The 22,369-nt window shown below is 44.2% G+C and overlaps 2 protein-coding genes across 2 annotated transcripts; one reads left to right on the top strand and one right to left on the bottom strand.

The window, feature by feature from the left end:
* Positions 1-825: 825 nt before the first annotated feature.
* Positions 826-15,700, bottom strand: REXO5 (RNA exonuclease 5). The gene is made up of 19 exons (XM_038150860.1): positions 15,475-15,700; positions 13,660-13,781; positions 12,645-12,771; positions 11,686-11,770; positions 11,089-11,238; positions 10,869-10,957; positions 9,944-10,059; positions 9,053-9,191; positions 8,394-8,488; positions 6,975-7,077; positions 6,240-6,376; positions 5,817-5,925; positions 5,367-5,477; positions 5,104-5,241; positions 4,516-4,608; positions 3,820-4,039; positions 3,108-3,301; positions 2,435-2,544; positions 826-1,050 (listed from the first exon to the last, which is right to left on the bottom strand). The coding sequence occupies exons 1-19, from the start codon at positions 15,589-15,591 to the stop codon at positions 981-983; spliced, it is 2,325 nt and encodes a 774-aa protein (XP_038006788.1). The 5' UTR covers positions 15,592-15,700; the 3' UTR covers positions 826-980.
* Positions 15,701-15,783: 83 nt separating this feature from the next.
* ERI2 (ERI1 exoribonuclease family member 2) lies at positions 15,784-22,318 on the top strand. The gene is made up of 8 exons (XM_038151636.1): positions 15,784-15,806; positions 15,899-16,182; positions 16,612-16,739; positions 16,880-17,036; positions 17,569-17,669; positions 18,527-18,608; positions 19,287-19,375; positions 19,586-22,318. The coding sequence occupies exons 1-8, from the start codon at positions 15,784-15,786 to the stop codon at positions 20,927-20,929; spliced, it is 2,208 nt and encodes a 735-aa protein (XP_038007564.1). The 3' UTR covers positions 20,930-22,318.
* The last annotated feature ends 51 nt before the right edge of the window (positions 22,319-22,369 follow it).

Raw genomic sequence — 22,369 nt, 5'->3', positions numbered from 1 at the left:
TTAGTGCTGGAAACTAGGAGAGTGTAAATATTCCATCAGCTGTATTTAATAATTTCTGGAATGATAACTATTTCACCTTTAATCTTGGCCTATTCCAATTCACATGAAAAAATCCCTCATCTTATGGTCAAACCTTTTAACAAACATTTCCTTTTAATTTTTCAATTTTTTTTTCCTGAGTGCCTAAAACTCTCCTAAGCATCTTTGTGCTTGGAAATTCTGTCTGTTAACCAGAGGTGCTCAAGCAGCCTCTGTTTCAAGTGGCAGTGGCTGCAAAGGGTAGGTTACAAATCCCCTCATCCTGCTTCTAATTCCCTGAGGAAAGCAATGATGTGCAAAGTCCACACAGCCATGTGTTTTCCTTAAAACATCCCTTGCCCCTCCCACAGCCACAAGGAAACTTCTTTTTTCTTTTCTTTTTTTTTTTTTTTTTTGTGTGTCAGGGGAGGGTGGGGGTGGTCAGGGAGGGAGGAGAAAGTGGAGATTGTCCAAGAAGTATGAATCACTGATTCCTCCTTTCCGTGGACTAAGTGCAGCACTTTCCCGGAAAGGAGGCAGCGGCTCCGGTTCAGGAGCGGGCACTGCACAGTTCCAGAAATCCACACAATTCCTGGGCTGGCTGTTAACTGCTGAGCAGCTGCTGCAGGCTCTGCACTGCCCAGGCTGGCTGGTTTATGGCCTGGGATGTTCCAGGGGAGAGTCCCAGCTGGTGTCCAGCAAGGAATGACATCCACAGGCCAATCCTGCCCAGCTCCTATGGAGCACTGCTCCAGCTGGCCCCAGTGCTGCCTAAGCACAGAAGGGTTAATGGAAAAGGGTTTGTGCTTTAGGACACTTTGAATGGCTTTTATTTTTAGACATTTTAAATGATACAGAGGGAAAGCCCATTGTTCTTATAGTAAGAGATCTCTACAAAGACATCAATATTTAAAGTAATTAAAAATATCTTAACAAAAGACTTTGCTTAAAAACTTGGCAGTTTAAAAAGCACTCCTCCCTTCATCATCTTTTATTCCCATCAGACCAAGGCCAGATTGTGATCCATGTGTGCTGCAACACAAACAAGAAGTGTGTTAGTTCAGTTCAGCCTTCATGCACATAACTCTGCTGGGCTGGCAGTGAGAGGCTGCAACCCCCCAGGTCAGCACATTGAAAAATTAATTCTTTTTCCACCCCACAATTATTTGGTATCCTTTTTGATCAAGAAGCCTCCTCTAAACTGTTGGTCCTCAGGGAAAAGTAATATAGGAACCTCACACTTGGCAAGAAATGTCTTCCCAGCCTGAGATGGAGCTCCCATCCAACCCACTCAGCAGCCTGAGAGTGTGAGCCAAGCTCTGTGGGCTTCCACAGGCTCCCTGTGGGTGCAGATTCCTGAATCCACCTGTTCTGCTGGTGGGATTCCTACCCCTTGGTGCCAGAAGATTGTGCTAAGCAAGAACAGTTGGAAGTGGCCCTTGAAAAGTAAACTGGGACGTGCTGAGCCCAGTGACTCTGCTGCAAAGGACTCATGGTGTGGACTGAACTCACAGCCATCCTCGCCTCAAACCTTCCTGTGGGGTGACAGGTGAGTGTGCAGGGTACCTGAGGTGATACAGGGTGTAGAGAGGCAAATGATTGCTCAGAAATGCAAAACAGATGCAGTTTTAGCCCAAAGAAGGCAGCAGAAAGGTAGATGTGACCTTTATTAGGCTGACCAGTGACAGCACAGAAGGCTGTTGAAGTGAGTGTGTCCTCAGTAAGCAGGGCTTTGCTTAGGAAAGAGTGAACCTTTCTGGTTAATAATTAAACAGTGAGACTGTGGCAGTTCAGGCCCAGGGGCTGAAATGCAGGAAGCCCACTCCAGGGAAGTATCCCTGATAGCAGTGCTGCAGCCCAACTCAAATTCACAACTTGCTCCTTCCTACAAAAGCTGAAGGACTCTGAACAAATTTGGGTTTTCTCATTTTTGTCCATCACATGAGAATGAGGGCATGAATCCTTGATCAGCTGGGGCTGAAGCACAGCATGGGGTACCACAACACAGCAACGGCTAGGTGAGGCCAGCTGCAGTAATTAGGTGGTTTTAGAAACCAAACACCCCAAAAACTCCTGCCTGCTGTGGAGACTCTTCTTGATTCTCTCACAGCCACGTAGTCACTGTCAATGGGATGAAACATCTTCTGGGGGAGGTGGGTGAGCTGATAAGATCTGTACAATTTATCAATACTCTGGACCCTCAGATACACAACTGGGACTCAGGCCTGCTTTGTGGGCAGAACTTAGGGCTGAGGTTTTATTGGCCCAACATGAAAGTCAGATTGTACTACAGCTTCTTCAGCCTTTCTCTTGGGCTTTCTCTTCCTTGTGCAGGGCTTTAATTTTTAATAGATTAAGATAAAAATATTCGGCTCTGTAGTTTCCTTGGTTCTTTGCAAAATAGGTAGCAAGTTACCTGTTCACTCCAGGAAAGAGAACAATGCACAGGGTGTTATTCTGCAGGCTCCTATAAAGCTTTTTGATATGCTGGTCTAACTTCTTCATCTTTTTCCTTAGATCCTGCTCCTGCATAAGGGAATAGAAGCATTAAAGCCCCCCATTCTTCTGCAATTATACTTTTAAGTGTGTGGGGATGGCACAGGCGAGGGCAGCAGTGATGCTGCTCCTGCCTGGCCCTTGGCAGTGCAGTGGCCCAGCTGCAGGAGAACCACAGGCCCTGCTCAAACGGGACCATGGCAGAAACTGGAGCGGCACCTCCAGAGCTCTCAGCTAGAGCTCTTCTTTGCTGTGCAGCCACACAGCCACTCGCCTCTCCCTGTGACTCCTGTGCCCTGACAGCTCTCCAGTGCCAGGTTTCAGTTCCTGGGCAGCACCACCCTCTGCCCTGTGCAGCTATGCTGGTTTTAATGTTATGCAGGGCCCTGCAAACATCATGTTATCTCGTGTGGTATTATCTCTCAAACTGCTCTATGGGAACTGGTCCTTGGCAGCTCCTTTGCTCCAGCACAAGGAGACCCTTCTGTCACAAGCAGCTCTGCACCTCAGTCAGCTCAAAGTTACCTCTCCAGGGTCCCAGGGCAGTCCCTCCTCACTAATGGCAACAAACATCAGCAGAGCCTCACACTCACAGAGTCAGACAGCTGCTCCATTTGCTCATAGAAGATGTGTTTTCCTTGCTTCCCATTCCTGTGATTCATTTGCCAAATCCATCTCCAGAGGTGACCTGGAGCAAGGGCATTCCTACTTCTTAGCTCGCTACCCCTCACGGTCCATCCATTTATAGCTTCAAGGGCATCCACAGCACTCTGGGTTTTCTGGAATTCTGAAATGCAAAGAGAAGGGAACATGCTTTGGCAATGCTGCTGCTGCCCTCCTTGCCACCTGCAAGGCAGGGCTAAAGGTGTGGAGCAGGAGGGAGATGAGAAACAAATCAGTGCAGCAAGCAGATCCTCATCTTGCTACAGATAAACATCAGACTAGAAATGCCAGTTGGCTGCAGCAGCACTCACTGAGCTGTTCTCACCTTCCAGAGGTGATTCCTGGGCTGTGTGAAGCTGCACAGTAGCCACCCTTCACATGGAAGTACTGGAGCCCATTAGTTACCCTGGAATTTTTCTAAGTAAATGTTGGGGGTGTTTTTAAGCAGGTGTTTTTTCCTCTTAAATATTTAGCTGTAAAGTGCTCCTCCAAAGAATATGTGCTTTCACTGGAGCATTTTAAATACTATCCCTTTGAGCCTACCTGGGTTTCAGTAGCTCTTGCTATGTCTGTCAAAGTCCCAAGGGCTGCTGGATGAGCTTATTTGAAGGAAATATACAGGCTGTGTGTGAAGCTACTTACTGAGGAAACAGCAGTTCCTGTGCTTTCCACTCTGAAGATCCTTTGGCAGGAACAGTGTTTCCAGGTCTTTCAACTGGCTGAATTCTTCTTGCAAGTCTGTCTCGGTTAATGACTTCTTTAGACCAGCCACATAAATCACACCTTCATTTTCTACATCCAGCTCTAATTCCTTAATCAGAACATTGCAGTCCAGCATTGCTGCAGTGACTGGTCTCTGCACCTGGGGTGGATGCAGCAGGAATAAAAAGCATGTCAGCCCACACTGCTCTGTCTTCTGAGCTTCTATTTTAAAGTGCTTTTCTCCTATTACCAAAAGTAGACAGGTTCTTTTTCATCACTTGAAATAAATATGACTAATGAAGGCCAACTTAGTTAGTCATGATAAAGGGAGATCATATTTGTATAAAACATATAAAATTAAAATACCATACTCTATATAGCCCTGTTACTTGGATCTGCCTTTTCAAGCTGCAGCTGGAGGTCAGAACTCTTTCTAACACCCTTCTGCTGACAGACAGAAAGGAAAACAAGAGGGATCTAGCCCCTTCCTTTCTGCCAGTGGCCCTGAATTGTGCAGGGACAGGGCGATTGTAACAGCACAAGCAGCCAGCACTTGCCCAGACACACTGCTGTGATGTTTCAGATGTATTGGAGGCTGTGCCTGGGCTGAACATAACTTTTACTGTTTGCCTTTACCTTAACACAGGATCCTGCCACCTCAGCTCCATTCAGGCTTTCCACAGCAAGCTGGGCAGCTTCCAGCACTTCGTATTGGATACAGACATATGGCTGGGAATAGCAGAGTAAGATACTTCAGGTTTAGCAGTGAGATACATTAGCCCTCCCTATTAAAAAGTCAGGTCTCAATAAAGTTTTGCTTTCTTTTAAAACTAGAATAATATTAAAAAGTTTGAGGGTAAAATATCTAATACTCCACATACTCCAGCTGTTTAAAACCCCCTTCAATTAACTCTTCAATTAATACTACCCCTTTTTTCCTCCTTTGGCTATTAAAGGCCTTAACACATCAGTTCTCTTTATAAGGACAAAAATCACAGCTTCCCCAGCACTCAAAGTCCTCTGAGCAGCACATGATGCACACTTGTTCTTGCTGTTGTGTGGAGCAGCTTTTTAGGTACCCTGAATGATTGTAGTTGATGACTAAACTACCACAAAAAACCCCTCCAAACACAGTAACTGGTATTTCTTTGGTTCTAATCTGTATCTTTCCAAGAGTTTACTCAGACCTTCCAGGCCTGTCTGCAAACTTTTAGTGCTCCTCACCTGGAATGTTTCAGTTACCACTGTAAGGGACTGGATTGGTCCACACCTCCCAAATTCTTTCTTCACAGACTTGATGCAAAAGTTTTCTTCAAAAGGACCTGCGTAAATTGTCAGCATGTCAGTCAGCTTGCTTCTCACCTGTTGGAACACAGATTAGAGAAGGCACTTCACAAAGCAAAGGAACTAACTACTCAGTGCCTCCTGATAAATCACATCTCTCTACAAGCTCAGCATGAAGACTATTCTCAAACAAAAAATAATACCTTTTCATGAAGTCCAGCATGAAGGTGAGATGCAAGGTACTCTGGACCCAAACTGAACTGAATGATACTGAATTTGGACAGGGGAACATCTTCCAAGGCTCTCTGAAGGATCTGGAGGGACAAAAGCAAACAAGGCTCAAAGAGGTACAAGACAATTGCACTGCAGAGGTTCAAAAACAAGGCTATTGAATTTAACTCCCAACTTTAATTTTCATTATTGTCCAAGAAAGTCCTCAGGCAGAAATTCTTCTTTGGTGAGTCATGGGAGGATGCAGAGGATCAAAGCTCATTTCCAAAATGCTGAAATGGATTTAGCTAACCTGGTATTAACACTATTGCTAGCAGTACTGTCAGTCAGCTTTTAAAATAGGACTCATCTACCCACTCCCAGAACAAGAACAACTTTGAACTATTTTGATGCTTAGACCAACCCACTCTAAGTCCATTCACCTGTTTGTTTGAAGTGCTCGGGTTACTCTGACACAGGCCGGAAGAGTCTAATCCCTGTCTGCCCAAAAGGAGGGGTTTTTGGCCAGTCACCTGCAGACAATCTAAAAAACTAGCAGAGAGAAGTAGACTGTGAATCACAATACTTTTCAATACGGGGAATAAAAACTTTCAAGAAATGCTAGTCAGAGAATTACAACGCAGTTAAGAAATTTGAAAGAATATTCTTGTCCACAACATCAAAAGAAGCCTAGGAAATACTGTGTAAAATTTAAGATGAAACTGCTTAAAGCTTTTCAGCACTATACTGCAATTATTTGTGTCTGTCTGAAGATCCTGACGGCTTCTGAAAAACACAAGGCACTTGTTTGATTTTACTGAGGATTCAACTGAAGGAAAAACATACATATTTGAGAATCTTATTACCATGGTTTGGATAATGGCGGAGGCTCATTCAGCTGTTCCTGGAACCCACATCCTTGTGGCTGTAGCACAGCTTTGTTCTGTGAGACCTCAGCCAGTTTTTCAGCTGTCAGAAGCATCTCCAAGTTTAGCTCTGCTACCTTGAGGAAGGAAGAAGATTATTAACTGGCTTTCATCTCATCAGCTAATTGTAGCTGACAAAAAGCCTGTGCTTTCCCTGTGAGTCACGCAGGCACACTCCAGCAGTGAAGAAACATGGACATTAATTTCTTGCCTTATTATTTTCTGTTGTCATTTTTGAGCATGCAGCACTCACAGCACCAACAGGCAGTCATCTCCAAAAAAGTTCTCTCAGAAATCAACAACTCAAGGGACTCATAAAACCAGCTGAATCACTACCACAACACACAAGGTCTCTCTCTTTGATCTAGAAAAATTACAGGCATTCCTGCAGCCTGGAAATGTCTCAGTCCTTCTTTACCCAGGGCTCTCTTCAGGATCAGCAGCAATGCTGGCTGATGTCAGTGAGTACTGAGCACTGGTAGTGCCCAGGTTATTCAGGTACCTGGATACGGGCTGGAAGTAACAAGCTGTCAAAACTGGGCCCTCTATCACAGCTTCATTTTCTCTTTTAAATCAACAGGAGGATGGGCAGGTGTGGAGGGTTTTTTTTCTTTGAAAGCACAATAACATTATGTTCTGTAGTTCAGGACAGAAATCTTAATTAGATATAAATACCTTTGTTGGTCCTTGCTCAATGAAGAATTGAGCTAATTCCAGTGCAGCTCTAGCATCTTCTGTAGGATCATGCCCAAGCTTCTGTTCACACTGAATCTCCTTCCTAGGGCATCAAAATTAGGTGTACAGGCAGGTTATCTGTTTTTCCACACTGACCAACATCCTGTCTTTTCTAAACTGGGTCCTTTTCAGGCAAAAGAGCTTCCCCTCTCCAAAAAGGATTTCAGTTCTGTGCAGCAGCATTCTTGTGAAATATTCCCAAAAGTTACTGCAAGAAATGTTTTTGCAATGTTGAGCAAAATGGTTTATGGAATTTACAGAATCACAGAATTACTAGGTTGGAAGAGATCTTCAAGATCATCAAGTCCAACCCAGCCCTAACACCTCTACTAAACCAAGGCACCGAGTACCACACCCAATCTTTTTTTAAAGACATCTAGGGATGGTGACTCCACCACCTCCCCGGGCAGGCCATTCCAGTACTTTATCACTCTTTCTGTAAAAAACTTCTTCCTAATATCCAACCTATATTTTCCTTGGCACAGCTTAAGACTGTGTCCTCTGGTTCTGTGATTTGCTGCCTGGAGAAAGAGACCAACCCCCACCTGACTACAACCTCCTTTCAGGAAGTTACAGAGAGTGATAAGGTCACCTCTTTTCTCCAGGCTGAACACCCCCAGCTCCCTCAGTGTTTCCTCACAGGGTTTGTGTTCCCAGCCCCTCTCCAGCCTCGTTGCCTCCTCTGGATGTGCTCGAGCATCCCAAGGTCCTTCCCAAACTGAGGGGCCAGAGCTGGGCACAGCACTCGAGGTGTGCCCTCACCAGTGCCAAGCACAGGAGAGATTTGACAGAAGCAGTGCTAATACTTGCTACTCTAATGCATGACTATTTTTAAATTTTACTTCTTTCTTCACCAATGGCCCAGCTCACAATTTGCACACAGAGGGGAAGGCAACCTCCAGTTCAGTGAAGCTTGGCACTGCAGAGTATTACCATCACTGTGAGCATGGGGAGAACTGTCTCACTAAGATCCTATCCAGTGGCAGCTGATACACTGAGAAATATCATTAAAGTCAGTAAATCAGACTTTCACGCATTAACCTTTCTTTCTTGCCAGCTGAAGCAGCTCTCATCTGTGTGAGCAGGAGTGCCTCTGCTGTACAATTCAATACACCTCTACAGCCCTGCAGGAAGGTGAGTTTTGATGGGACTCAGATCTGGTTGGGTCACAGCATTCCTGCTTGCTCAACAAGCCCATTTATTATGCTGCCTGATGTTTCAAGCAGCCAGTAAATTCCTTTGCACAACCTGCTCCTTTCTTTTGAATCTTAGTAACAAAATAATAATCTGATACTATTAGCCTATGACCCATCATGACAGTTTCTAATTTTTCCCATGAAAGTACAGTAATAATCTTACCCTAAAACAGCTTTGGCTAGAAATTTTAGCTTAAATCTTCGACCTTCGCTTCTGGCAAAAAGCAGTGAAGTATCAATAACGCTGGGGTGGATCATCTGGAGGAAAAAAAAAAATCATCACCACTTTCATTTAAGAACAGCACTCATACAGAACTGCACAGTAGCTCCCCAATTTTCTGCTTCTGCCTTTTAATTTCACTTGCCAGTTTCTCCCTGACAGATACCTCATTCACAAGAGAGCAAAAGGAATAATGAAACAAGTCCAACTCTCTGCTTCCCACTCTAATGGAAGATCTAGATTGGGTTAAAAAGATTAATTTTGATTCAAGCATTTTAGATTGGGTAATTCACCCACAGAAAGGACTTCAGTTCTCCCTGTGACAGAGCTATCAGAAGCATCTGGCTGAAGCAGAGGGGTAAAGCTGCCCTTGCAACAATATCTGTGTCTGGACAGACTTCTCTCTTTTGGGTTCTAAACAGCCCTTTACAAATTTTATAGCTGTAAGGAGAGTTCTTTACTTTTAATCCTTACAAACATAGGGCTATCCATAATAAAAAACAATTAACAAGTGTTTAGTAATAAAAAGCAATTGTTAATGAGTTTTCAGATGTGAAATGAGTAACCCAGCGTTGGGAAAACAGTCTTAAAAACATACTCACTTCCAAAGCCTGAAGATCAGAATTTAAAGAATGACCCACCAACACTGCATCATGGGGAAGCATTTTTTTTAGCCTGCTTTGGATGTCTGACAGTCTTGTTTTCACTGGAAGAAGCATTTTCCTTGTGATTCCTGAGAATCTTCAAAAGAAAAATTGGGTGAGTTAAAAGCAATACATTAGCAACAGTGTATGCCGGAAAACATTACAAGCAGGTCCTGTAAAATATGGACTCGGTGTTGCTAATCACAGAATGCTATTTACCAACATCAGAGGATATACTACAGCTAAAATGCTAAGAGTGCTACCACATCTGTTTCAAAAGTTTATTTATCCCAGGTATTCTAAAGCAATGCAGTTGGCATCAGATACCACAGGCAAGGAAATACTGCAAGTCTGATGGTGGAAGGAGATGCTTCCAAGTAACCTGAGGGCACTGGGACACCACCTCCTGGATAAAGCCAGAAGTTTTGAAGACAAGCCTTGAGTTTTGCCTGCTTTTGTTATAATCCTGAGCCCCACCCTAAAGGTGTGTACAAGCTCTATGCATTTTTTACATATGAGCAAATTTAGCTATGGACTCCATCTTATTTTATAACCATGAGTGAAGAGTAACTTATACTGTGTATCATTAATTTGTAATAGAACTTTCCCATGGACACTGCAGAATGGCAATGGTTCTGCCTGGTAGCCCCACGGGCACTGTGCAGCACATTGTACACATAATGTTGGTCACTTTAGTCACACAGCAAGAACTGTATTCCTAACACTGGGGGAAAAGCAGCAGGCATCTGTGCAAATCAAGGGGTTTCTGAAAGGTCCTGTCTAACAGGCTGAGTTTGAAAGGGGCTGCAGCTCTGGAAAACAGAGATAAGAAAGGTTAGTGCAAGTGACCTGGTGCGGTAGTTCACCACTGTGCTCTCAGGTTTGACCAGCTCATTCAGGAGGCACTGACCCCGTGCATCCACCAGAGACACACGGGTGACTTCGTTCCCTTTTGCAGTCAGGCACTGTCAGGAAGAAGCAGAGGCAGTTGTTAAATCAGCACAATGCTGCCACTCAAAAATCTTAACTAACGTCTGCTTTGGCTGCAGCAGCATCACTGTGAAGGAGTTCCATGACTTAGAGATCTACCACTCCCAGCTGGTGGGTTTATACTCTACTGTGCTTCATTCTAATTGTTAAATGTGCACTGTAAGCACAGCAAACACACAGGAAAGCACAGCACAGAAAAACATTGTAAAGAAGTGCTGATTTCAGAGAATCAGACTGTGCTCTCTGCACTACACAAATGCCACTGACAGCACCAGTTCCTGAGACATTGTACAATGTAAAGGCAGAGCCCAGGTTGTATCAATAGTTACTCAATGCTGATGCCAAACAGGCATCTCTGCAAGGCTATAAAGGAGGACTCTTCACAACAGCAGCTGCCAGAGGAACTGTGATGGCTAAAGGAAAGATGTGTGACAGGGAAGTATCTTTCCCAAACCTTGGAGAGAGCTGAGGAGGAATTCCATAGCAGTGGAATTGGGTTATTGCAGCACTGCTGACAGGCCTGGCAGATTCAGCTACTGCTCTGGGAGCCAACAGGACAGAGCTCTCTACTGAGGATATTATTTCTGTCCCATAGCCAGAATCACTGCTGGGGGCTCTCCATGGCCGCATTAGCACCGCTACCATCAAGGAAGGGACTGCCAGCAGATATTAAGATATCAGAAGTGGTTTAACAAATACACAGAGTGCTTGGCTTACTTGGGAAGACCTGATAAGAGCTGGCTGCCTGACTCTGTTTTGTAAGGGCACAGACACTGATTTTTACCATTTCACAATCCAGACCAAAGAGGGGGCTGCTGTCTGTCCTCTGCTGATCACACTCTGTGGAGATGTAGCCCTTGCATCCAGGGGAACCTGGAGGGAAAACACCCAGGAATAAGAAGAAGACCTTTCTTCTACAACTCGTATGACAAAACGTATCACTAAACTGTCAAAACTAAAAACAATCCCCAAAACAACTAAACAGCCCTGACCCAAAAACTGACCTGCTATGGGATAGTCATTTTTCTTCTGCTCTTCTAAAGTTAGAGTATAGCTTGTAAGGCCTTGTTTTTTTTCTCCATATCTCTGAATGATGGGATCACATTGCAAGTCTGAGCCTTTAGTAGTGCCTTCACTGCTAGAGGAAGTCAGGCCTGTAAAATACAGAAGCATCTGTCAAGCTCAGTTTCTGCATCAGATCAACACTTAGAGGCTGCACCATTCCAAATCACTACCTGGAACAACAGACTGGAGAGAGAGAGAGAGGGTCAGAGAAAAAGACAGAGTCTTCTTAGCTCAAACCTAATTTATATCTCTGTCTCTTTGATTAGATACATCTTAGAATGGGTAGTAAAGCAGCAAGGACTGGGATTAAATATGTTAAAAACTCTCTCATTTTGCATTCACTTTGACAATCAGCCCAACATGAGTTACTGAACTTGTCAGGGTAAGAAGTCTCATGGTTTAAGCCACTGTATGCCTTCCTTTCTAAACAAGTTTACCATGCAGCACACTGGGATCACAGAGGATGCAAAGTCATAAATTTCTGTTCAAAGTGAGTCACTGTTTTGAAAGAGACAATGCAAGCCCACACAAAATACCTTGTGGAGTGTTTTGTGGTTTCAGGTTTGTTCCTTCTCCATACAGGCTGACTAGGAAGTTAGCAGAAGGTGCTAATGTGAATCTCTGAAAAAAGAAAATGTGAAAATATGTTAGTGACTTTGAAAGACAGGCAGAGATAAGTAGAAAATTTGGGGTTCATTGATCCCCAAGCCAGCCAAATTCAGAGGAAGATGAAAAAAGAAATAGTGGAAATGCATTTGGTGTTTCAGCAAGTAGACAAACCAAACACAAATCAAACCTGTTCCAGTGAGGGATGATACAGGATTCTTTGTACTACAGGACAGATCTGCCTTGCCTGATATGATCAAGAAGGCAAATCTCAAGACCTTCTTTCATAGAAGCTAAAGCTAGTTCCAGTCTTTCCAGTTAAGTTGTGATTTACATTTGCTGCAGTTCAGGAAAAACTCTCTAGAAGCTTAAATTCAAGTCCTTCTTTCTTTCTATCTTCTTTCAAAAATGTTGCTTGTAAGTAAGAAAATTAAAATAATTATTTTAATAATCTTTCTGGGAAATGGGAGAAACTTGACATAAAGTGCAAATAATAAAAGTGATATTTTTCAGCCAGTGGGACTAGCATAACTCTATAGAGAGTCTCCTCACTCACAGTAAATTCCAAATTACTGAAATTATTCCAAGATATTTATAATCTAATTGGCATCCTGTAGATGCAGGATACATAACAATCAGAGGACTGAAACATCAATAAACATTTCACCTGGTAAAGCTTCAAAGACATATGTGCTGAAATCCTGTTCCTTATATCAAAGCCCTGTCCTTTGTTCTGAGCTGACAGATCTGCAAACAGATCCTCTCACTTGCTGTCAAGGATGGCCACATCCCTGGAAAAGGCAGTAATTCCACTGCAGCCATTATCCCTGGGATGTGGTTTCAGGACTGGAAGAAGTTTAGAAGACAAGGATGCAGTCTGGGGACTTACATGGCGGAACACCTTCCTGAGGTGTTTGAACTGTAAATAGAATCTGTAGAAATGGAGCTGGCTCATTTCGTGTAGAACAACAACCACAACCCCAGCCAGGTGGCTCTGGTGATAAATACGGCACCAGCTGCATAATTAAAAAAAAAATTAAAAAAATCAAAGCAAAACAATTATCAAGCACTCTTAAAAAAAGTTGGAACCAACCCAGCTTTTAAGTCAGAAATGGCAAAGTGCCAAATTACTTCAATAAGAAGAGGCTTTATAGCTTATCTCGAACAGCCACATATTCCTGGAAGCAACAGAGCACAGGAGACAAAGAAAGAAGAGCTACTGCAAATTTCTGCTGCATACAATTTTAAGACATGTATACCTCATTCATATGCATCAGAATGTGAATATACCAGCAACTTCAACTGCAGTCATGCAGTCTGGTGAATTAATGAATCAAAATAAGTTTCACAAAATACATTTCTATTCACTATAAAAATCTAAACTGTGGCATTTTCTGCTTTGTGTTTAATTTGAAATTAATTAAATTTCATTTTTGCCATTCAAGGTTATAAACCCTCCTCAGCCTTTCCCTTCCAGTACTGGGAAGTGGCCCACAGAAAGTGAGAAGTGACTAAAATGTTTTGGGTTTTGTTTTTTTTTTTTTCTAAAATGCTCTAGAACACTCTGTTTCATTTTTATCTAACATGAAATGCATTAATATTTTTGTTAATATTTTAACAGGGTATTTTGTTTCACAGTGTGTGGAGCCTCTTCAGCTTCACAGCAGCCATTCAGTTTTTCAGAACTGCATGAAACAAAACTATGGAATGGTAGGATTTCTGCCAGAAGAGGAATTCTGCTTCCTGGCCAAATCTAACAACAACTGGATCTGCACAATGCACAATCTGCCATTATGGCAACTCCATGGTGAGTGCTCCAAGCCCAGCATGGCCAATCCTCCTGCAGGAATGTTTTCATGCCAGGGGAGAACAGGAGACCAGGCTGATTGCAGCTGTGGATGTACCTGGGCTGTGCTGCGTTGTGGCATTTCCCCAGAGCTGCGTATTTCAGCAGCTCATACAGCTGCTCCTGGCTGATTTCGGAGTCCTCGCCCAGCAGAGCTGCTGACAAATGACACGACTTTTCCTGTGGAAAGGGAAATGCTGGTAAGAGAGCTTTCATGTAATCACACCAGTCCACCAAAAAAGAAGGAAAAAGAAAACTACCTGGATACAACCAGCTACATTAAGCTAACTCTTCACTCGTTAGGGGCAACAGTTTCCTTTCAGATCCCACTTTAATATTACATTTACCCAATATTTCAGTAACCCAGGTACTCTAACTTCAAAGATTTATTTAACAAAGATTAACATAAGCAGATGTATGCAGTAAGGAGATAATTGCTATGCAAACGCAATATCCTGGGCTCTGAACCATTTCCACAACTTGTGGCTGTAGAGCTTTAAACATTTATACAAGTGTTACTTGTAAGGACTCACTCTGTGTGAGGTTTTCTCTCTCTACAGTGTGGGATCTGCTCTGCCACAAGGGTTTGCTGACCCCTGCCGGGAAAAATGCTTCAGTAACATCCAAGGAAGATGCAGAAAGCAAGCGCTGAGCAGATGAGGTGGGGACTGTGCCACACAGTTCTACAGAGCAGTTCTTTAAGCCTAAATGCACGAATTCTTCTAAAGGCTAATTAACAAGTAAATGGGGCATTTTGGGGACCTCCACTAACCAGATGGCCTCTTCCAAAGAACTCCTATAAAAATTTTAAAGATATTCTTATAATAGGTGATGAAAAGACATCGAGGCATACAGGGGGAAAAACACCACACAACACTAGAGAATGCAAAATTTCACAGCATGAACACTCACTGGAAGTTCTTTTCCCCCACACACTAACAAGCCGTGTGCTCAGTAATTTGGACAGAGCCTGCCCACATGAGACTGAGCTGATGTGCTCTTCAAGACATATGTCACTGGGTAAGGAAGTTAAAGAGAGGTGAAAACGTTCGTGGTTCCAGTGGTTAAGAATCATCTGGCAATAACAGCACAGGCTGGTGTTATTGCTAGTGCCTCATCTCTCAAGCTGAAACAAGTAATGACACCGTTGTTTTCAATACAGCCTAATTAAAGCTTTGCAAAAAAACCCACACAAAGAGCAGAGGTTTTGATTCATCAGGGAGAGGGTACTGCCAACCACAGGAATTTGTCTCTAACCGGGTACAAACAGGGCCGATCTCACAGGCTGGAGACGCCAACTTCTGCTCCACGGGCACTGACTGACTCAGAGTGCCCTGGGTGAGGACTCACCGGGGGCTGCTCTGCATCCTTCAGCGGTGCGCATGCTGAGCACGCACAGCGCTCCTCTCAAGATCTGCTTTGTGCGCGAGAAGATTGTACTGGAGAATGTATCTGTTTTTTAAACAAAATTCTTTAAATGTAATGCTGAGCACGGTAAATGAGTTATTTTCCACATCTCTTGGAGCAGAATCCAAGCCATTAACAGGCTCCTCAGGGCAGCGGTCACGGCTCCAGACCTGCCAGGGCTCGAGAAGCGTTTGGACAATGCTCTCAGGCACATGGTGGGATTGGGCTGGCCACAACAGCAGGGCCAGGAGCTGGACTCGGTGAGCCCTGTGGACAACTCAGAGCATTCTGTGTTGTTCTCAGCAGGCACTGGCTGTACGCGGCCCTCCCGGTACACTGCCGCTGTACACGGCTTTGCTGAGCTCCCAGCACCCCACCGCGGGACACAGCAGCGCCCCGAGAAGCGGCCGTGAGGGGCACTCGGCCCGCACCGCGCTCCTCCCAGCGCCGGCCGCTCGGCTCTCACCTCGGGGCCCAGGCCCGCGCCGCCGCCATCTGCCTTCCGCCTCTTCCGCGCCGCCCGCGGCCCTTCCGCGGCTTCACCGGGCCGCTTGCGCCCGTTCAGGCACAGCCCCTTCGCCATGGCCCGCGCGGGAGCGGCGGGCTCAGGCGGCCCCTCACGGCCGGGCACAGCGCCGCGCTCCCGGCGGCCCTCGGATCGCGCTGGGCGGCGCCGGGGCCGCGGCCGGAGCAGCCGAGCGCCGAGAGCGCGATGGGGGCGGGCCCGCGGGAGCTTTGAAACGGCGGCAGCCCGCTGGGGCGGCGGAGGGTGGCCATGGCCACCAAGCGCCTGGCTAGGTACGGGGCCGCAGCGTGGTGCCGGTGTCCGGGCGCGGAGGGGCCGCAGCGGTGGCGGGTACCGGTACCGGTGTGGGTGTCCGGGCGCGGAGGGGCCGCGGCGGTGGCGGTACCGGTGCCGGTGTCCGGGCGCGGAGGGGCCGCAGCGGTGGCGGTACCGGTACCGGTGTGGGTGTCCGGGCGCGGAGGGGCCGCGGCGGTGGCGGGCGGCCCCTGAGCTGGGTCGGTGTCCGCAGGCGGCTGGGGCTGGCGCGGAGCAGCACACGGGCGCGGAGCGGGGCGCGGGCGGGCGCGGGGCAGCGCTTCGCCTTCCTGATCGTCCTGGACTTCGAGGCCACCTGCTGGGGGGACCGCGGGCGGCGCGGGCCCGAGATCAGTGAGTGCACCGAGCGGGCTTTGAGCCCTGTGTCGTCTTTATGTGTCTGTCTTGTATTATGTTCCTTTAACCCCTGGCGTTTCAGCCCCAGTGTAATGGGATAATAGATATATAAATAATATAAATGTGTGAATATATATATACACACACATATATATAAATCACAGAATATTCTGAACTGAAAGAGACCAACAAGGATCATCAAGTCCAGCTCTCAAGAGAATGATCCACACAGGGATTAAACTCACAAGCTTGGCCTTATCAGTATCATGCTATATATATATTATATATTAGAATAATGGAATATGCTGAGTTGGCAGGGACCCATATGAAAATGTTCTCATTCCTGTGAACAGTTTTAACCTTTCTGGCTTTGTGTTTTGGTTCTGTTTTGTTTGTTTTGTTTCTTCTTCCCTGTGCTTGTTGCAGTTGAGTTTCCAGCAGTCCTGTTAAACACCTCAACAGGAGCCATTGAATCTGAATTCCACGTGTATGTTCAGCCCCAGGAGCATCCTATTCTCTCTAAATTCTGTACAGAACTAACTGGCATAACACAGGTATAATTATGACTTAACATTGTTTTATATTTGTATAATTGCTGTTTACTGTTTTATTTTAAAAGGCTATAAAGAAATAAACCTCAAATGAATTTCAGTGAATTCTAACACATACATGCTTCTTGTTCTGTTCCTTGAAGAATCAAGTTGACCAAGGGGTGCCTCTCAACATTTGCTTATCACAGTTTTTGAAATGGATTAAAAAGATACAAAAGGAGAAGAAAATTGTGTTCAGTACAGATAGTCAGAGTAATTCTACTTCAGAAGCAAAAGCGTGTGCCTTTGTTACGTGGACAGGTAAATAACATTTTCATTTGCTTTTTCTGCACAGTAATAACATTAGGTGGCACTAGTGAGATTGTGTCTTCACTTCTATACAGCCAAAATCCTATTATTAGGTATTAAAAATATGGAATATTGGGATGAGACTGAAAATATGAAATCCGTGAATCCTGACATGTTTGCTGCATCTTTGACTCCAGGGTCTGACACTGTTACATTTTTCTGCTTTAGTGAACTGTATGATCATTCTTAGTGTGTCTAAATGAATTAAAGATGTCTTTGAGATCTTTAACTGTCTGAAGTTAATTACTAACAACAGGGGTTTGCTTCTTCTGGTGTCCCACTGCAGCAACCCCAGTGTCTCCCTTGGACAACCACTTCACAGCCTGTGCCTCCTGCCATCCAGCAGCACGGGATGCTGACAGTGTGTTGGTGTCATGTCCCTTTATGTAGATTTTTAGGCCATGTAAAGGGACACAGAGGCCACCCCATGTGGATTTTAGGCCAGTTCTGCAATGGTGGATTGCCTGTGGTTTTCCCTGCACAGACTGGGACCTGGGTGTGTGTTTGCACTACGAGTGTAAAAGGAAGCAGCTGCGCAAACCCGACATTCTGAATTCCTGGATTGATCTCAAAGCGACGTACAGGGTGAGAGGATTGACAGACTGAAACATTCCTACCCACACTCACCTCAAAGGCTGACTGTACCTGGGCTTACAAGGCAATGCTGTATGTCCCAGTGAGCAGAGTAGCCTGGTTTTATTTCATGTTGTTACTGCCCAATAACCAACTGCCCTAGAACTGTGTGAACTTGAATAGAAATCTTAATGCTAGGAAAAGATGGTTGTTTGATAATTATGAGAATTTATGAGCTGCTCTTCCTTTCCTAACACGTTTTGTTCTCCTTGCTTCCTACCTTTTTTTGTTTTGTGTACTCTTATTGCTGCCTTATATTGCTGTGTAGGAAGTTGTCATTATAGTCTGTTTAGAGGCACCTTACAGGTAGGCAGCAGAATTAGGTCTCTAAAGATAAACAGTGTGAATATTCTCCCTTTGTAGTGGTCAAATCAGATATTTGTATTAGGAGCATGTAGTAATACTCACTTTTTTCACTTACAAAAAAATCCATACCTATGCCAAATCTATTCATACCCATGCCTTTGATTGCATCTTAAGGTATTATTTATAGTTGTATTCTTCAATGCTGGTCTGTTAAGACTTTCATCAGTGTAAGTAAGCCATAGAGTGCAGACAAATGACTCCAGAGCTCAGACAGAATGGATTTGCTTGAGACTGAGAGAAGGGATTCATGTTTCTTTCCATTCTGACTTCTAACAGGGTAAGTAACTTATGGTCTTATCCTCACTGTAAAATGCAGATACTCAACCTATTTAATTGCCTTGTGAGATTTATTATTCGTAAGGGGATATTTCTGAAATGGCTTTGCTTCACTAGGGAAAGGCTTTTAAATGCTTCATGTTAAGCACCTGCATTTCTTTCCTTAGACCTTCTATAACAGAAAGCCTAAGGGGCTAAATGGAGCTTTGCAGGATTTGGGGATAGCTTTTGAAGGACGGGAACATTCTGGTAAGCGTGATGATCCTCATTTTAATATATATATATAAATAGATGCATCTTATAAAGCTGAATAGTACGATTTAGCTCTAGTTAACCTAAAGCAACTAGATAATAGCTAGTCATTATTCTGAGCAGTTACTACTGTTTCAGGACTGTTTCAGGTTATGCCATGTTCTGTCCAACAGATCATCAAAACAAGAAAGGCAAAGTGCTCTGAGATCAGTTTGTTATTTCTAACCTCATGCTTAATTTCTGAAATCTCTTCTACTGCTATTGAATGTATGTTCACAAGATCAATTTATGAATTGCTAGGATGCAAAAGAAAAGAGGTGGAGGGAAGATAAAGAAACTTGATTTTACCTGATAGCTCTGGATATCATGTTAATGTGAGAGAATTCCAGCACAATATGGTTTCTTTTTTTTTACTTGACTAATAAAAATAACAAGAATATTTAAAACTGTGAATAGATATTCAGCTCTATGGATAATCCTTCAGATGTTTCAGCACAGAGAATTATTTGGAATTTTCTACTTCCATTCCCTTTTTTGAACTAGATGACTAAGTGTCACAGTTCTGTAACTCCTTGTCATTCATGTAAGGCTTACCTAGATTACATTTCTCCAGTAATAAGAACTATTCCCAGTAGCAGTTTAAAAGAAGCCATTAATATAACCATACTTTTGAAGGGTTGGATGATTCCCGGAATACTGCTCGTCTTGCTTGGAGGCTGATTTGTGATGGATGTGTGCTGAAAGTTACTAAATCTTTGGATAAGGTTAGTCACTACTTCCTACCTTCCTGTCTACTAGCTTTGTAGCCTGGAATACAGATGAAAGGTGAGGTATTCAAATAATAAACCCAGCATCCTGACTGTGATTTGCAAAGAACATCCTTAGGCTGATAAGCTTATTAATTTTGTGCATTTGTTCCCAAAATGTCTGGGTATTCACTTTCCAAAATCTTCTTTTGTTTATGGACTCCCTAGGCACATCAGAAGAGTAATTTAATTTCCAGAACACTGACTGTAAATGTCACTGAGAAGACTCCACTGGGAAGTAAGAGCAGACCTGAAACATCTAGAGATGGAACTTGTGAAACAAAATCTCTGGCTGAGAACAAACACAAGGGTATTGCTGGAAACAAGATAAACTCTAATCTACAGGCTGGGGAACAGCAGATCACTTGCACTGATCCCTCTGCAGACGTCCATGTTGTACCCACCAGCAGCTCAAAGACTGAATTCCATGCTCAGTGCCAAAGCTCTCCAGCAGCATCTCCTGACAGATTTCCTGTTCCCCTGGGTCTGGCACAGCCATGTCCCAGTCCTGCATCAACAGGCATCTGGCAGGGATTGAGCATTGGGCAGCCTCTGAGAACAGCCAGGCCCAGCCTCCCAGTGCAGGGATCAGGGCTGGTGCTTGTCTCCACCACCATCCCCTCAGTTACTCTCTCCAGTGGGGACATCAGCACCAGTTCTGAGTGCTTGTCTCTGCTGACAGACTGGGAAGATGTTGCTTTGATACCAGAATCTCAATATGAACAAAATTCAGACTCTCTTCAGCTCAGGGATGACTCAAGTACAGATAGTCTAACAGTGTCTGAAGAAAAAACTATTTCAAAACAATTGGCTGTGACAAGTTCAGATAATCAGAGTTTGGAGGAAAGTGTAGCACCCATGGAACCTCTGAGGTCTGTTGTTTACAAAAGCCCTGATACTACAATCTATAATATAGGGACAGTACAAAGGCAGACTTCAACATTTTCAGCTTTTAAGTTACCATCTGCAAAGGGAAATGCTGTTTCAGCACAATCAGCATTAATTGGAAATTACTCTACTCCTTTAGAGGCTCCTAAAAGAAAGCCAACGAGTCCAAAAACATGCCCACCAGCAAAAAAGCAGTCTTTTCATATATATCAAGAGAAAACTTCCTCTTTTGATCACTCATTACCTTCGAGAAGTTCAAATTTGCCCCGAGTATTTCCTGCAGTTCTGAACTCCACAGTCAATTTGAATGAGTCTGTAAGAGCTGTGAGAAATGGAAAATCAACTCCCCCTCTGTGTAACTGCGGCCGAAGAGCCAAAAAACTCTTTGTGTCAAATGCTGGCCCAAATCATGGCAGAGCATTTTTTTGTTGTCCTGTTGGCAAGCAAGGAGGTAATAAGAAAAGTTGTGGATACTTCAAGTGGGAATATGCACTTCTGAAAGAAAAATCTAGTGGTCTCACCTTTAATGCAGATGCTTTGACCTCTCTTGGAACTGCTCCTAGTAATTCAGAGGATTCTCCCAAAAAAAAGTATTTGTGTCTTAGACCCTCTATGAGAACTTGAAAATGGATACAATTTTTTGTCTGAATCCTAAACTTGCTAAGTTTCATGCTTAATGGAATCAGGACAGTCAAATTGTGTCAGATATATATTCTCAGAATGGGATGAAAAGTTAGCATAGTTGAGCACAGTTAGCATAGATAAAGTTGCTCAAACACAAAATATCAGCAGATCATAAAGTAACTCCTTAATGAAGTGTGAGAGAACAGACTAAACTCTTAAGTGCTAAAATTAGAGTATGAGCAGCTGTTGCTACAATTCTTAAATTTCTATCATGTATTTTAAATACTTTACTAGTCCAGTCCTTAAAGATTTCAATGACAGAGATTTTATTTGCCCTTTTTTCCTAAATATACTTGTACTGCCTACAACTTTTAATTTCTGAAGCTTTTGAAACATTTAAAAATCTTTACAAGATATCACACATCAAAAGTGATTCTTGAAACAATAGTATTCTCTTAAACTCTTGCAGAGTTTTTTATCCTTTAAGTAACAATAAAGATAAGGTACTGATATTTCATTAAAAGCCTTATTTAAGACACGTTACTGTTGTGCTCTTGCCTCTCTGGGTGTCCCATTTCATTTGTATCAGTGTCTGCTTTAGCTCATTCTGTAGCCCCTGGGACAGACAAATGATGGGAATCAGGTAAGAATGTACTCAAACCTAAACTAAGAAGGATATAGTGTAATGTCTTGCTTTACATTACTGTGTAAATCTGCAATGTCTTACTTTGTGAAAAGTTCTGAAAAAAAGCAGCAAGTACTTTAATTTTTTCTCCACTTCTAGCACAGTTTGCTTCCAATGGTGTTTTTTTTATATTGAATTTGGAGCAACTGCCTTGGTCAGTTTTTTCCACAGATCAGAACCTGTAACAATTCTTACCCTCTTAATTGTCCAAAAAGCTTAAAAGTTACCGCAGGGAGAGGCGGCTCTTACGGACCGGGATGCACACAGACACCTTCCTTTAGGAACTACGCTACGGGCCACGACTGTTCTGTTAGCAAATGTTCGCTGTTTTTCCAAGCTTCCATTTACCTGTTCAAAGTTTCTGGTTTAGCTGGTCCCTCTACCGTGACACCTTCGGGAGTCGGACAGGCAGGGAAGTGGCCGAAGCATCTCCGTCCGTGGAGCGCACGGGTCGGTGTCGGACGCGGTGTGGCAGAGCTGGACGGAGGGCTGCTCGCTGCAGCCTGCTCCTCTCCCCTCAGCTCCGGAATTATTAACATAGACTTTAACTCTGGAACCGGAGCTCGGCGGAAGCCGAAAGCATCAAGGGCTACGAACTTGGCCGCGGCTGAGGGCGCCACCAGAGCGCTCGCCACCCTGGGTCCGCGACCCGCGCTCCGGCGGCTCAGCCCCCGCAGTTCGCTCCCCGCGGCTCGCTCCCGGCGGCTCGGTCCCGGCGGCTCAGCCCCCGCGGCTCGGCCCCCGCAGTTCGCTCC

This window comes from Motacilla alba, chromosome 14 (genome assembly GCF_015832195.1).
Source record: "Motacilla alba alba isolate MOTALB_02 chromosome 14, Motacilla_alba_V1.0_pri, whole genome shotgun sequence".
Classification (NCBI taxonomy): domain Eukaryota; kingdom Metazoa; phylum Chordata; class Aves; order Passeriformes; family Motacillidae; genus Motacilla; species Motacilla alba.
The sequence above is the reverse complement of the archived record's forward strand: the minus strand, read 5'-3'. Positions and strand labels throughout refer to the sequence as shown.

Bases quoted from the DNA above. Each gene is read 5' to 3' on its own strand.
- REXO5 (XM_038150860.1), bottom strand. From the start codon at position 15,591: ATGGCGAAGGGGCTGTGCCTGAACGGGCGCAAGCGGCCCGGTGAAGCC. The intron at 10,958-11,088 runs GTCAGTTTTTGG...TTTTCCCTCCAG, and splicing joins AAATGACTATCCCATAGCAG to GTTCCCCTGGATGCAAGGGC. The intron at 8,489-9,052 runs GTGAGTATGTTT...TTTTTCCTCCAG, and splicing joins CTGATCTTCAGGCTTTGGAA to ATGATCCACCCCAGCGTTAT.
- ERI2 (XM_038151636.1), top strand. From the start codon at position 15,784: ATGGCCACCAAGCGCCTGGCTAG. The intron at 16,183-16,611 runs GTGAGTGCACCG...TGCTTGTTGCAG, and splicing joins GCGGCGCGGGCCCGAGATCA to TTGAGTTTCCAGCAGTCCTG. The intron at 18,609-19,286 runs GTAAGCGTGATG...ATACTTTTGAAG, and splicing joins TGAAGGACGGGAACATTCTG to GGTTGGATGATTCCCGGAAT.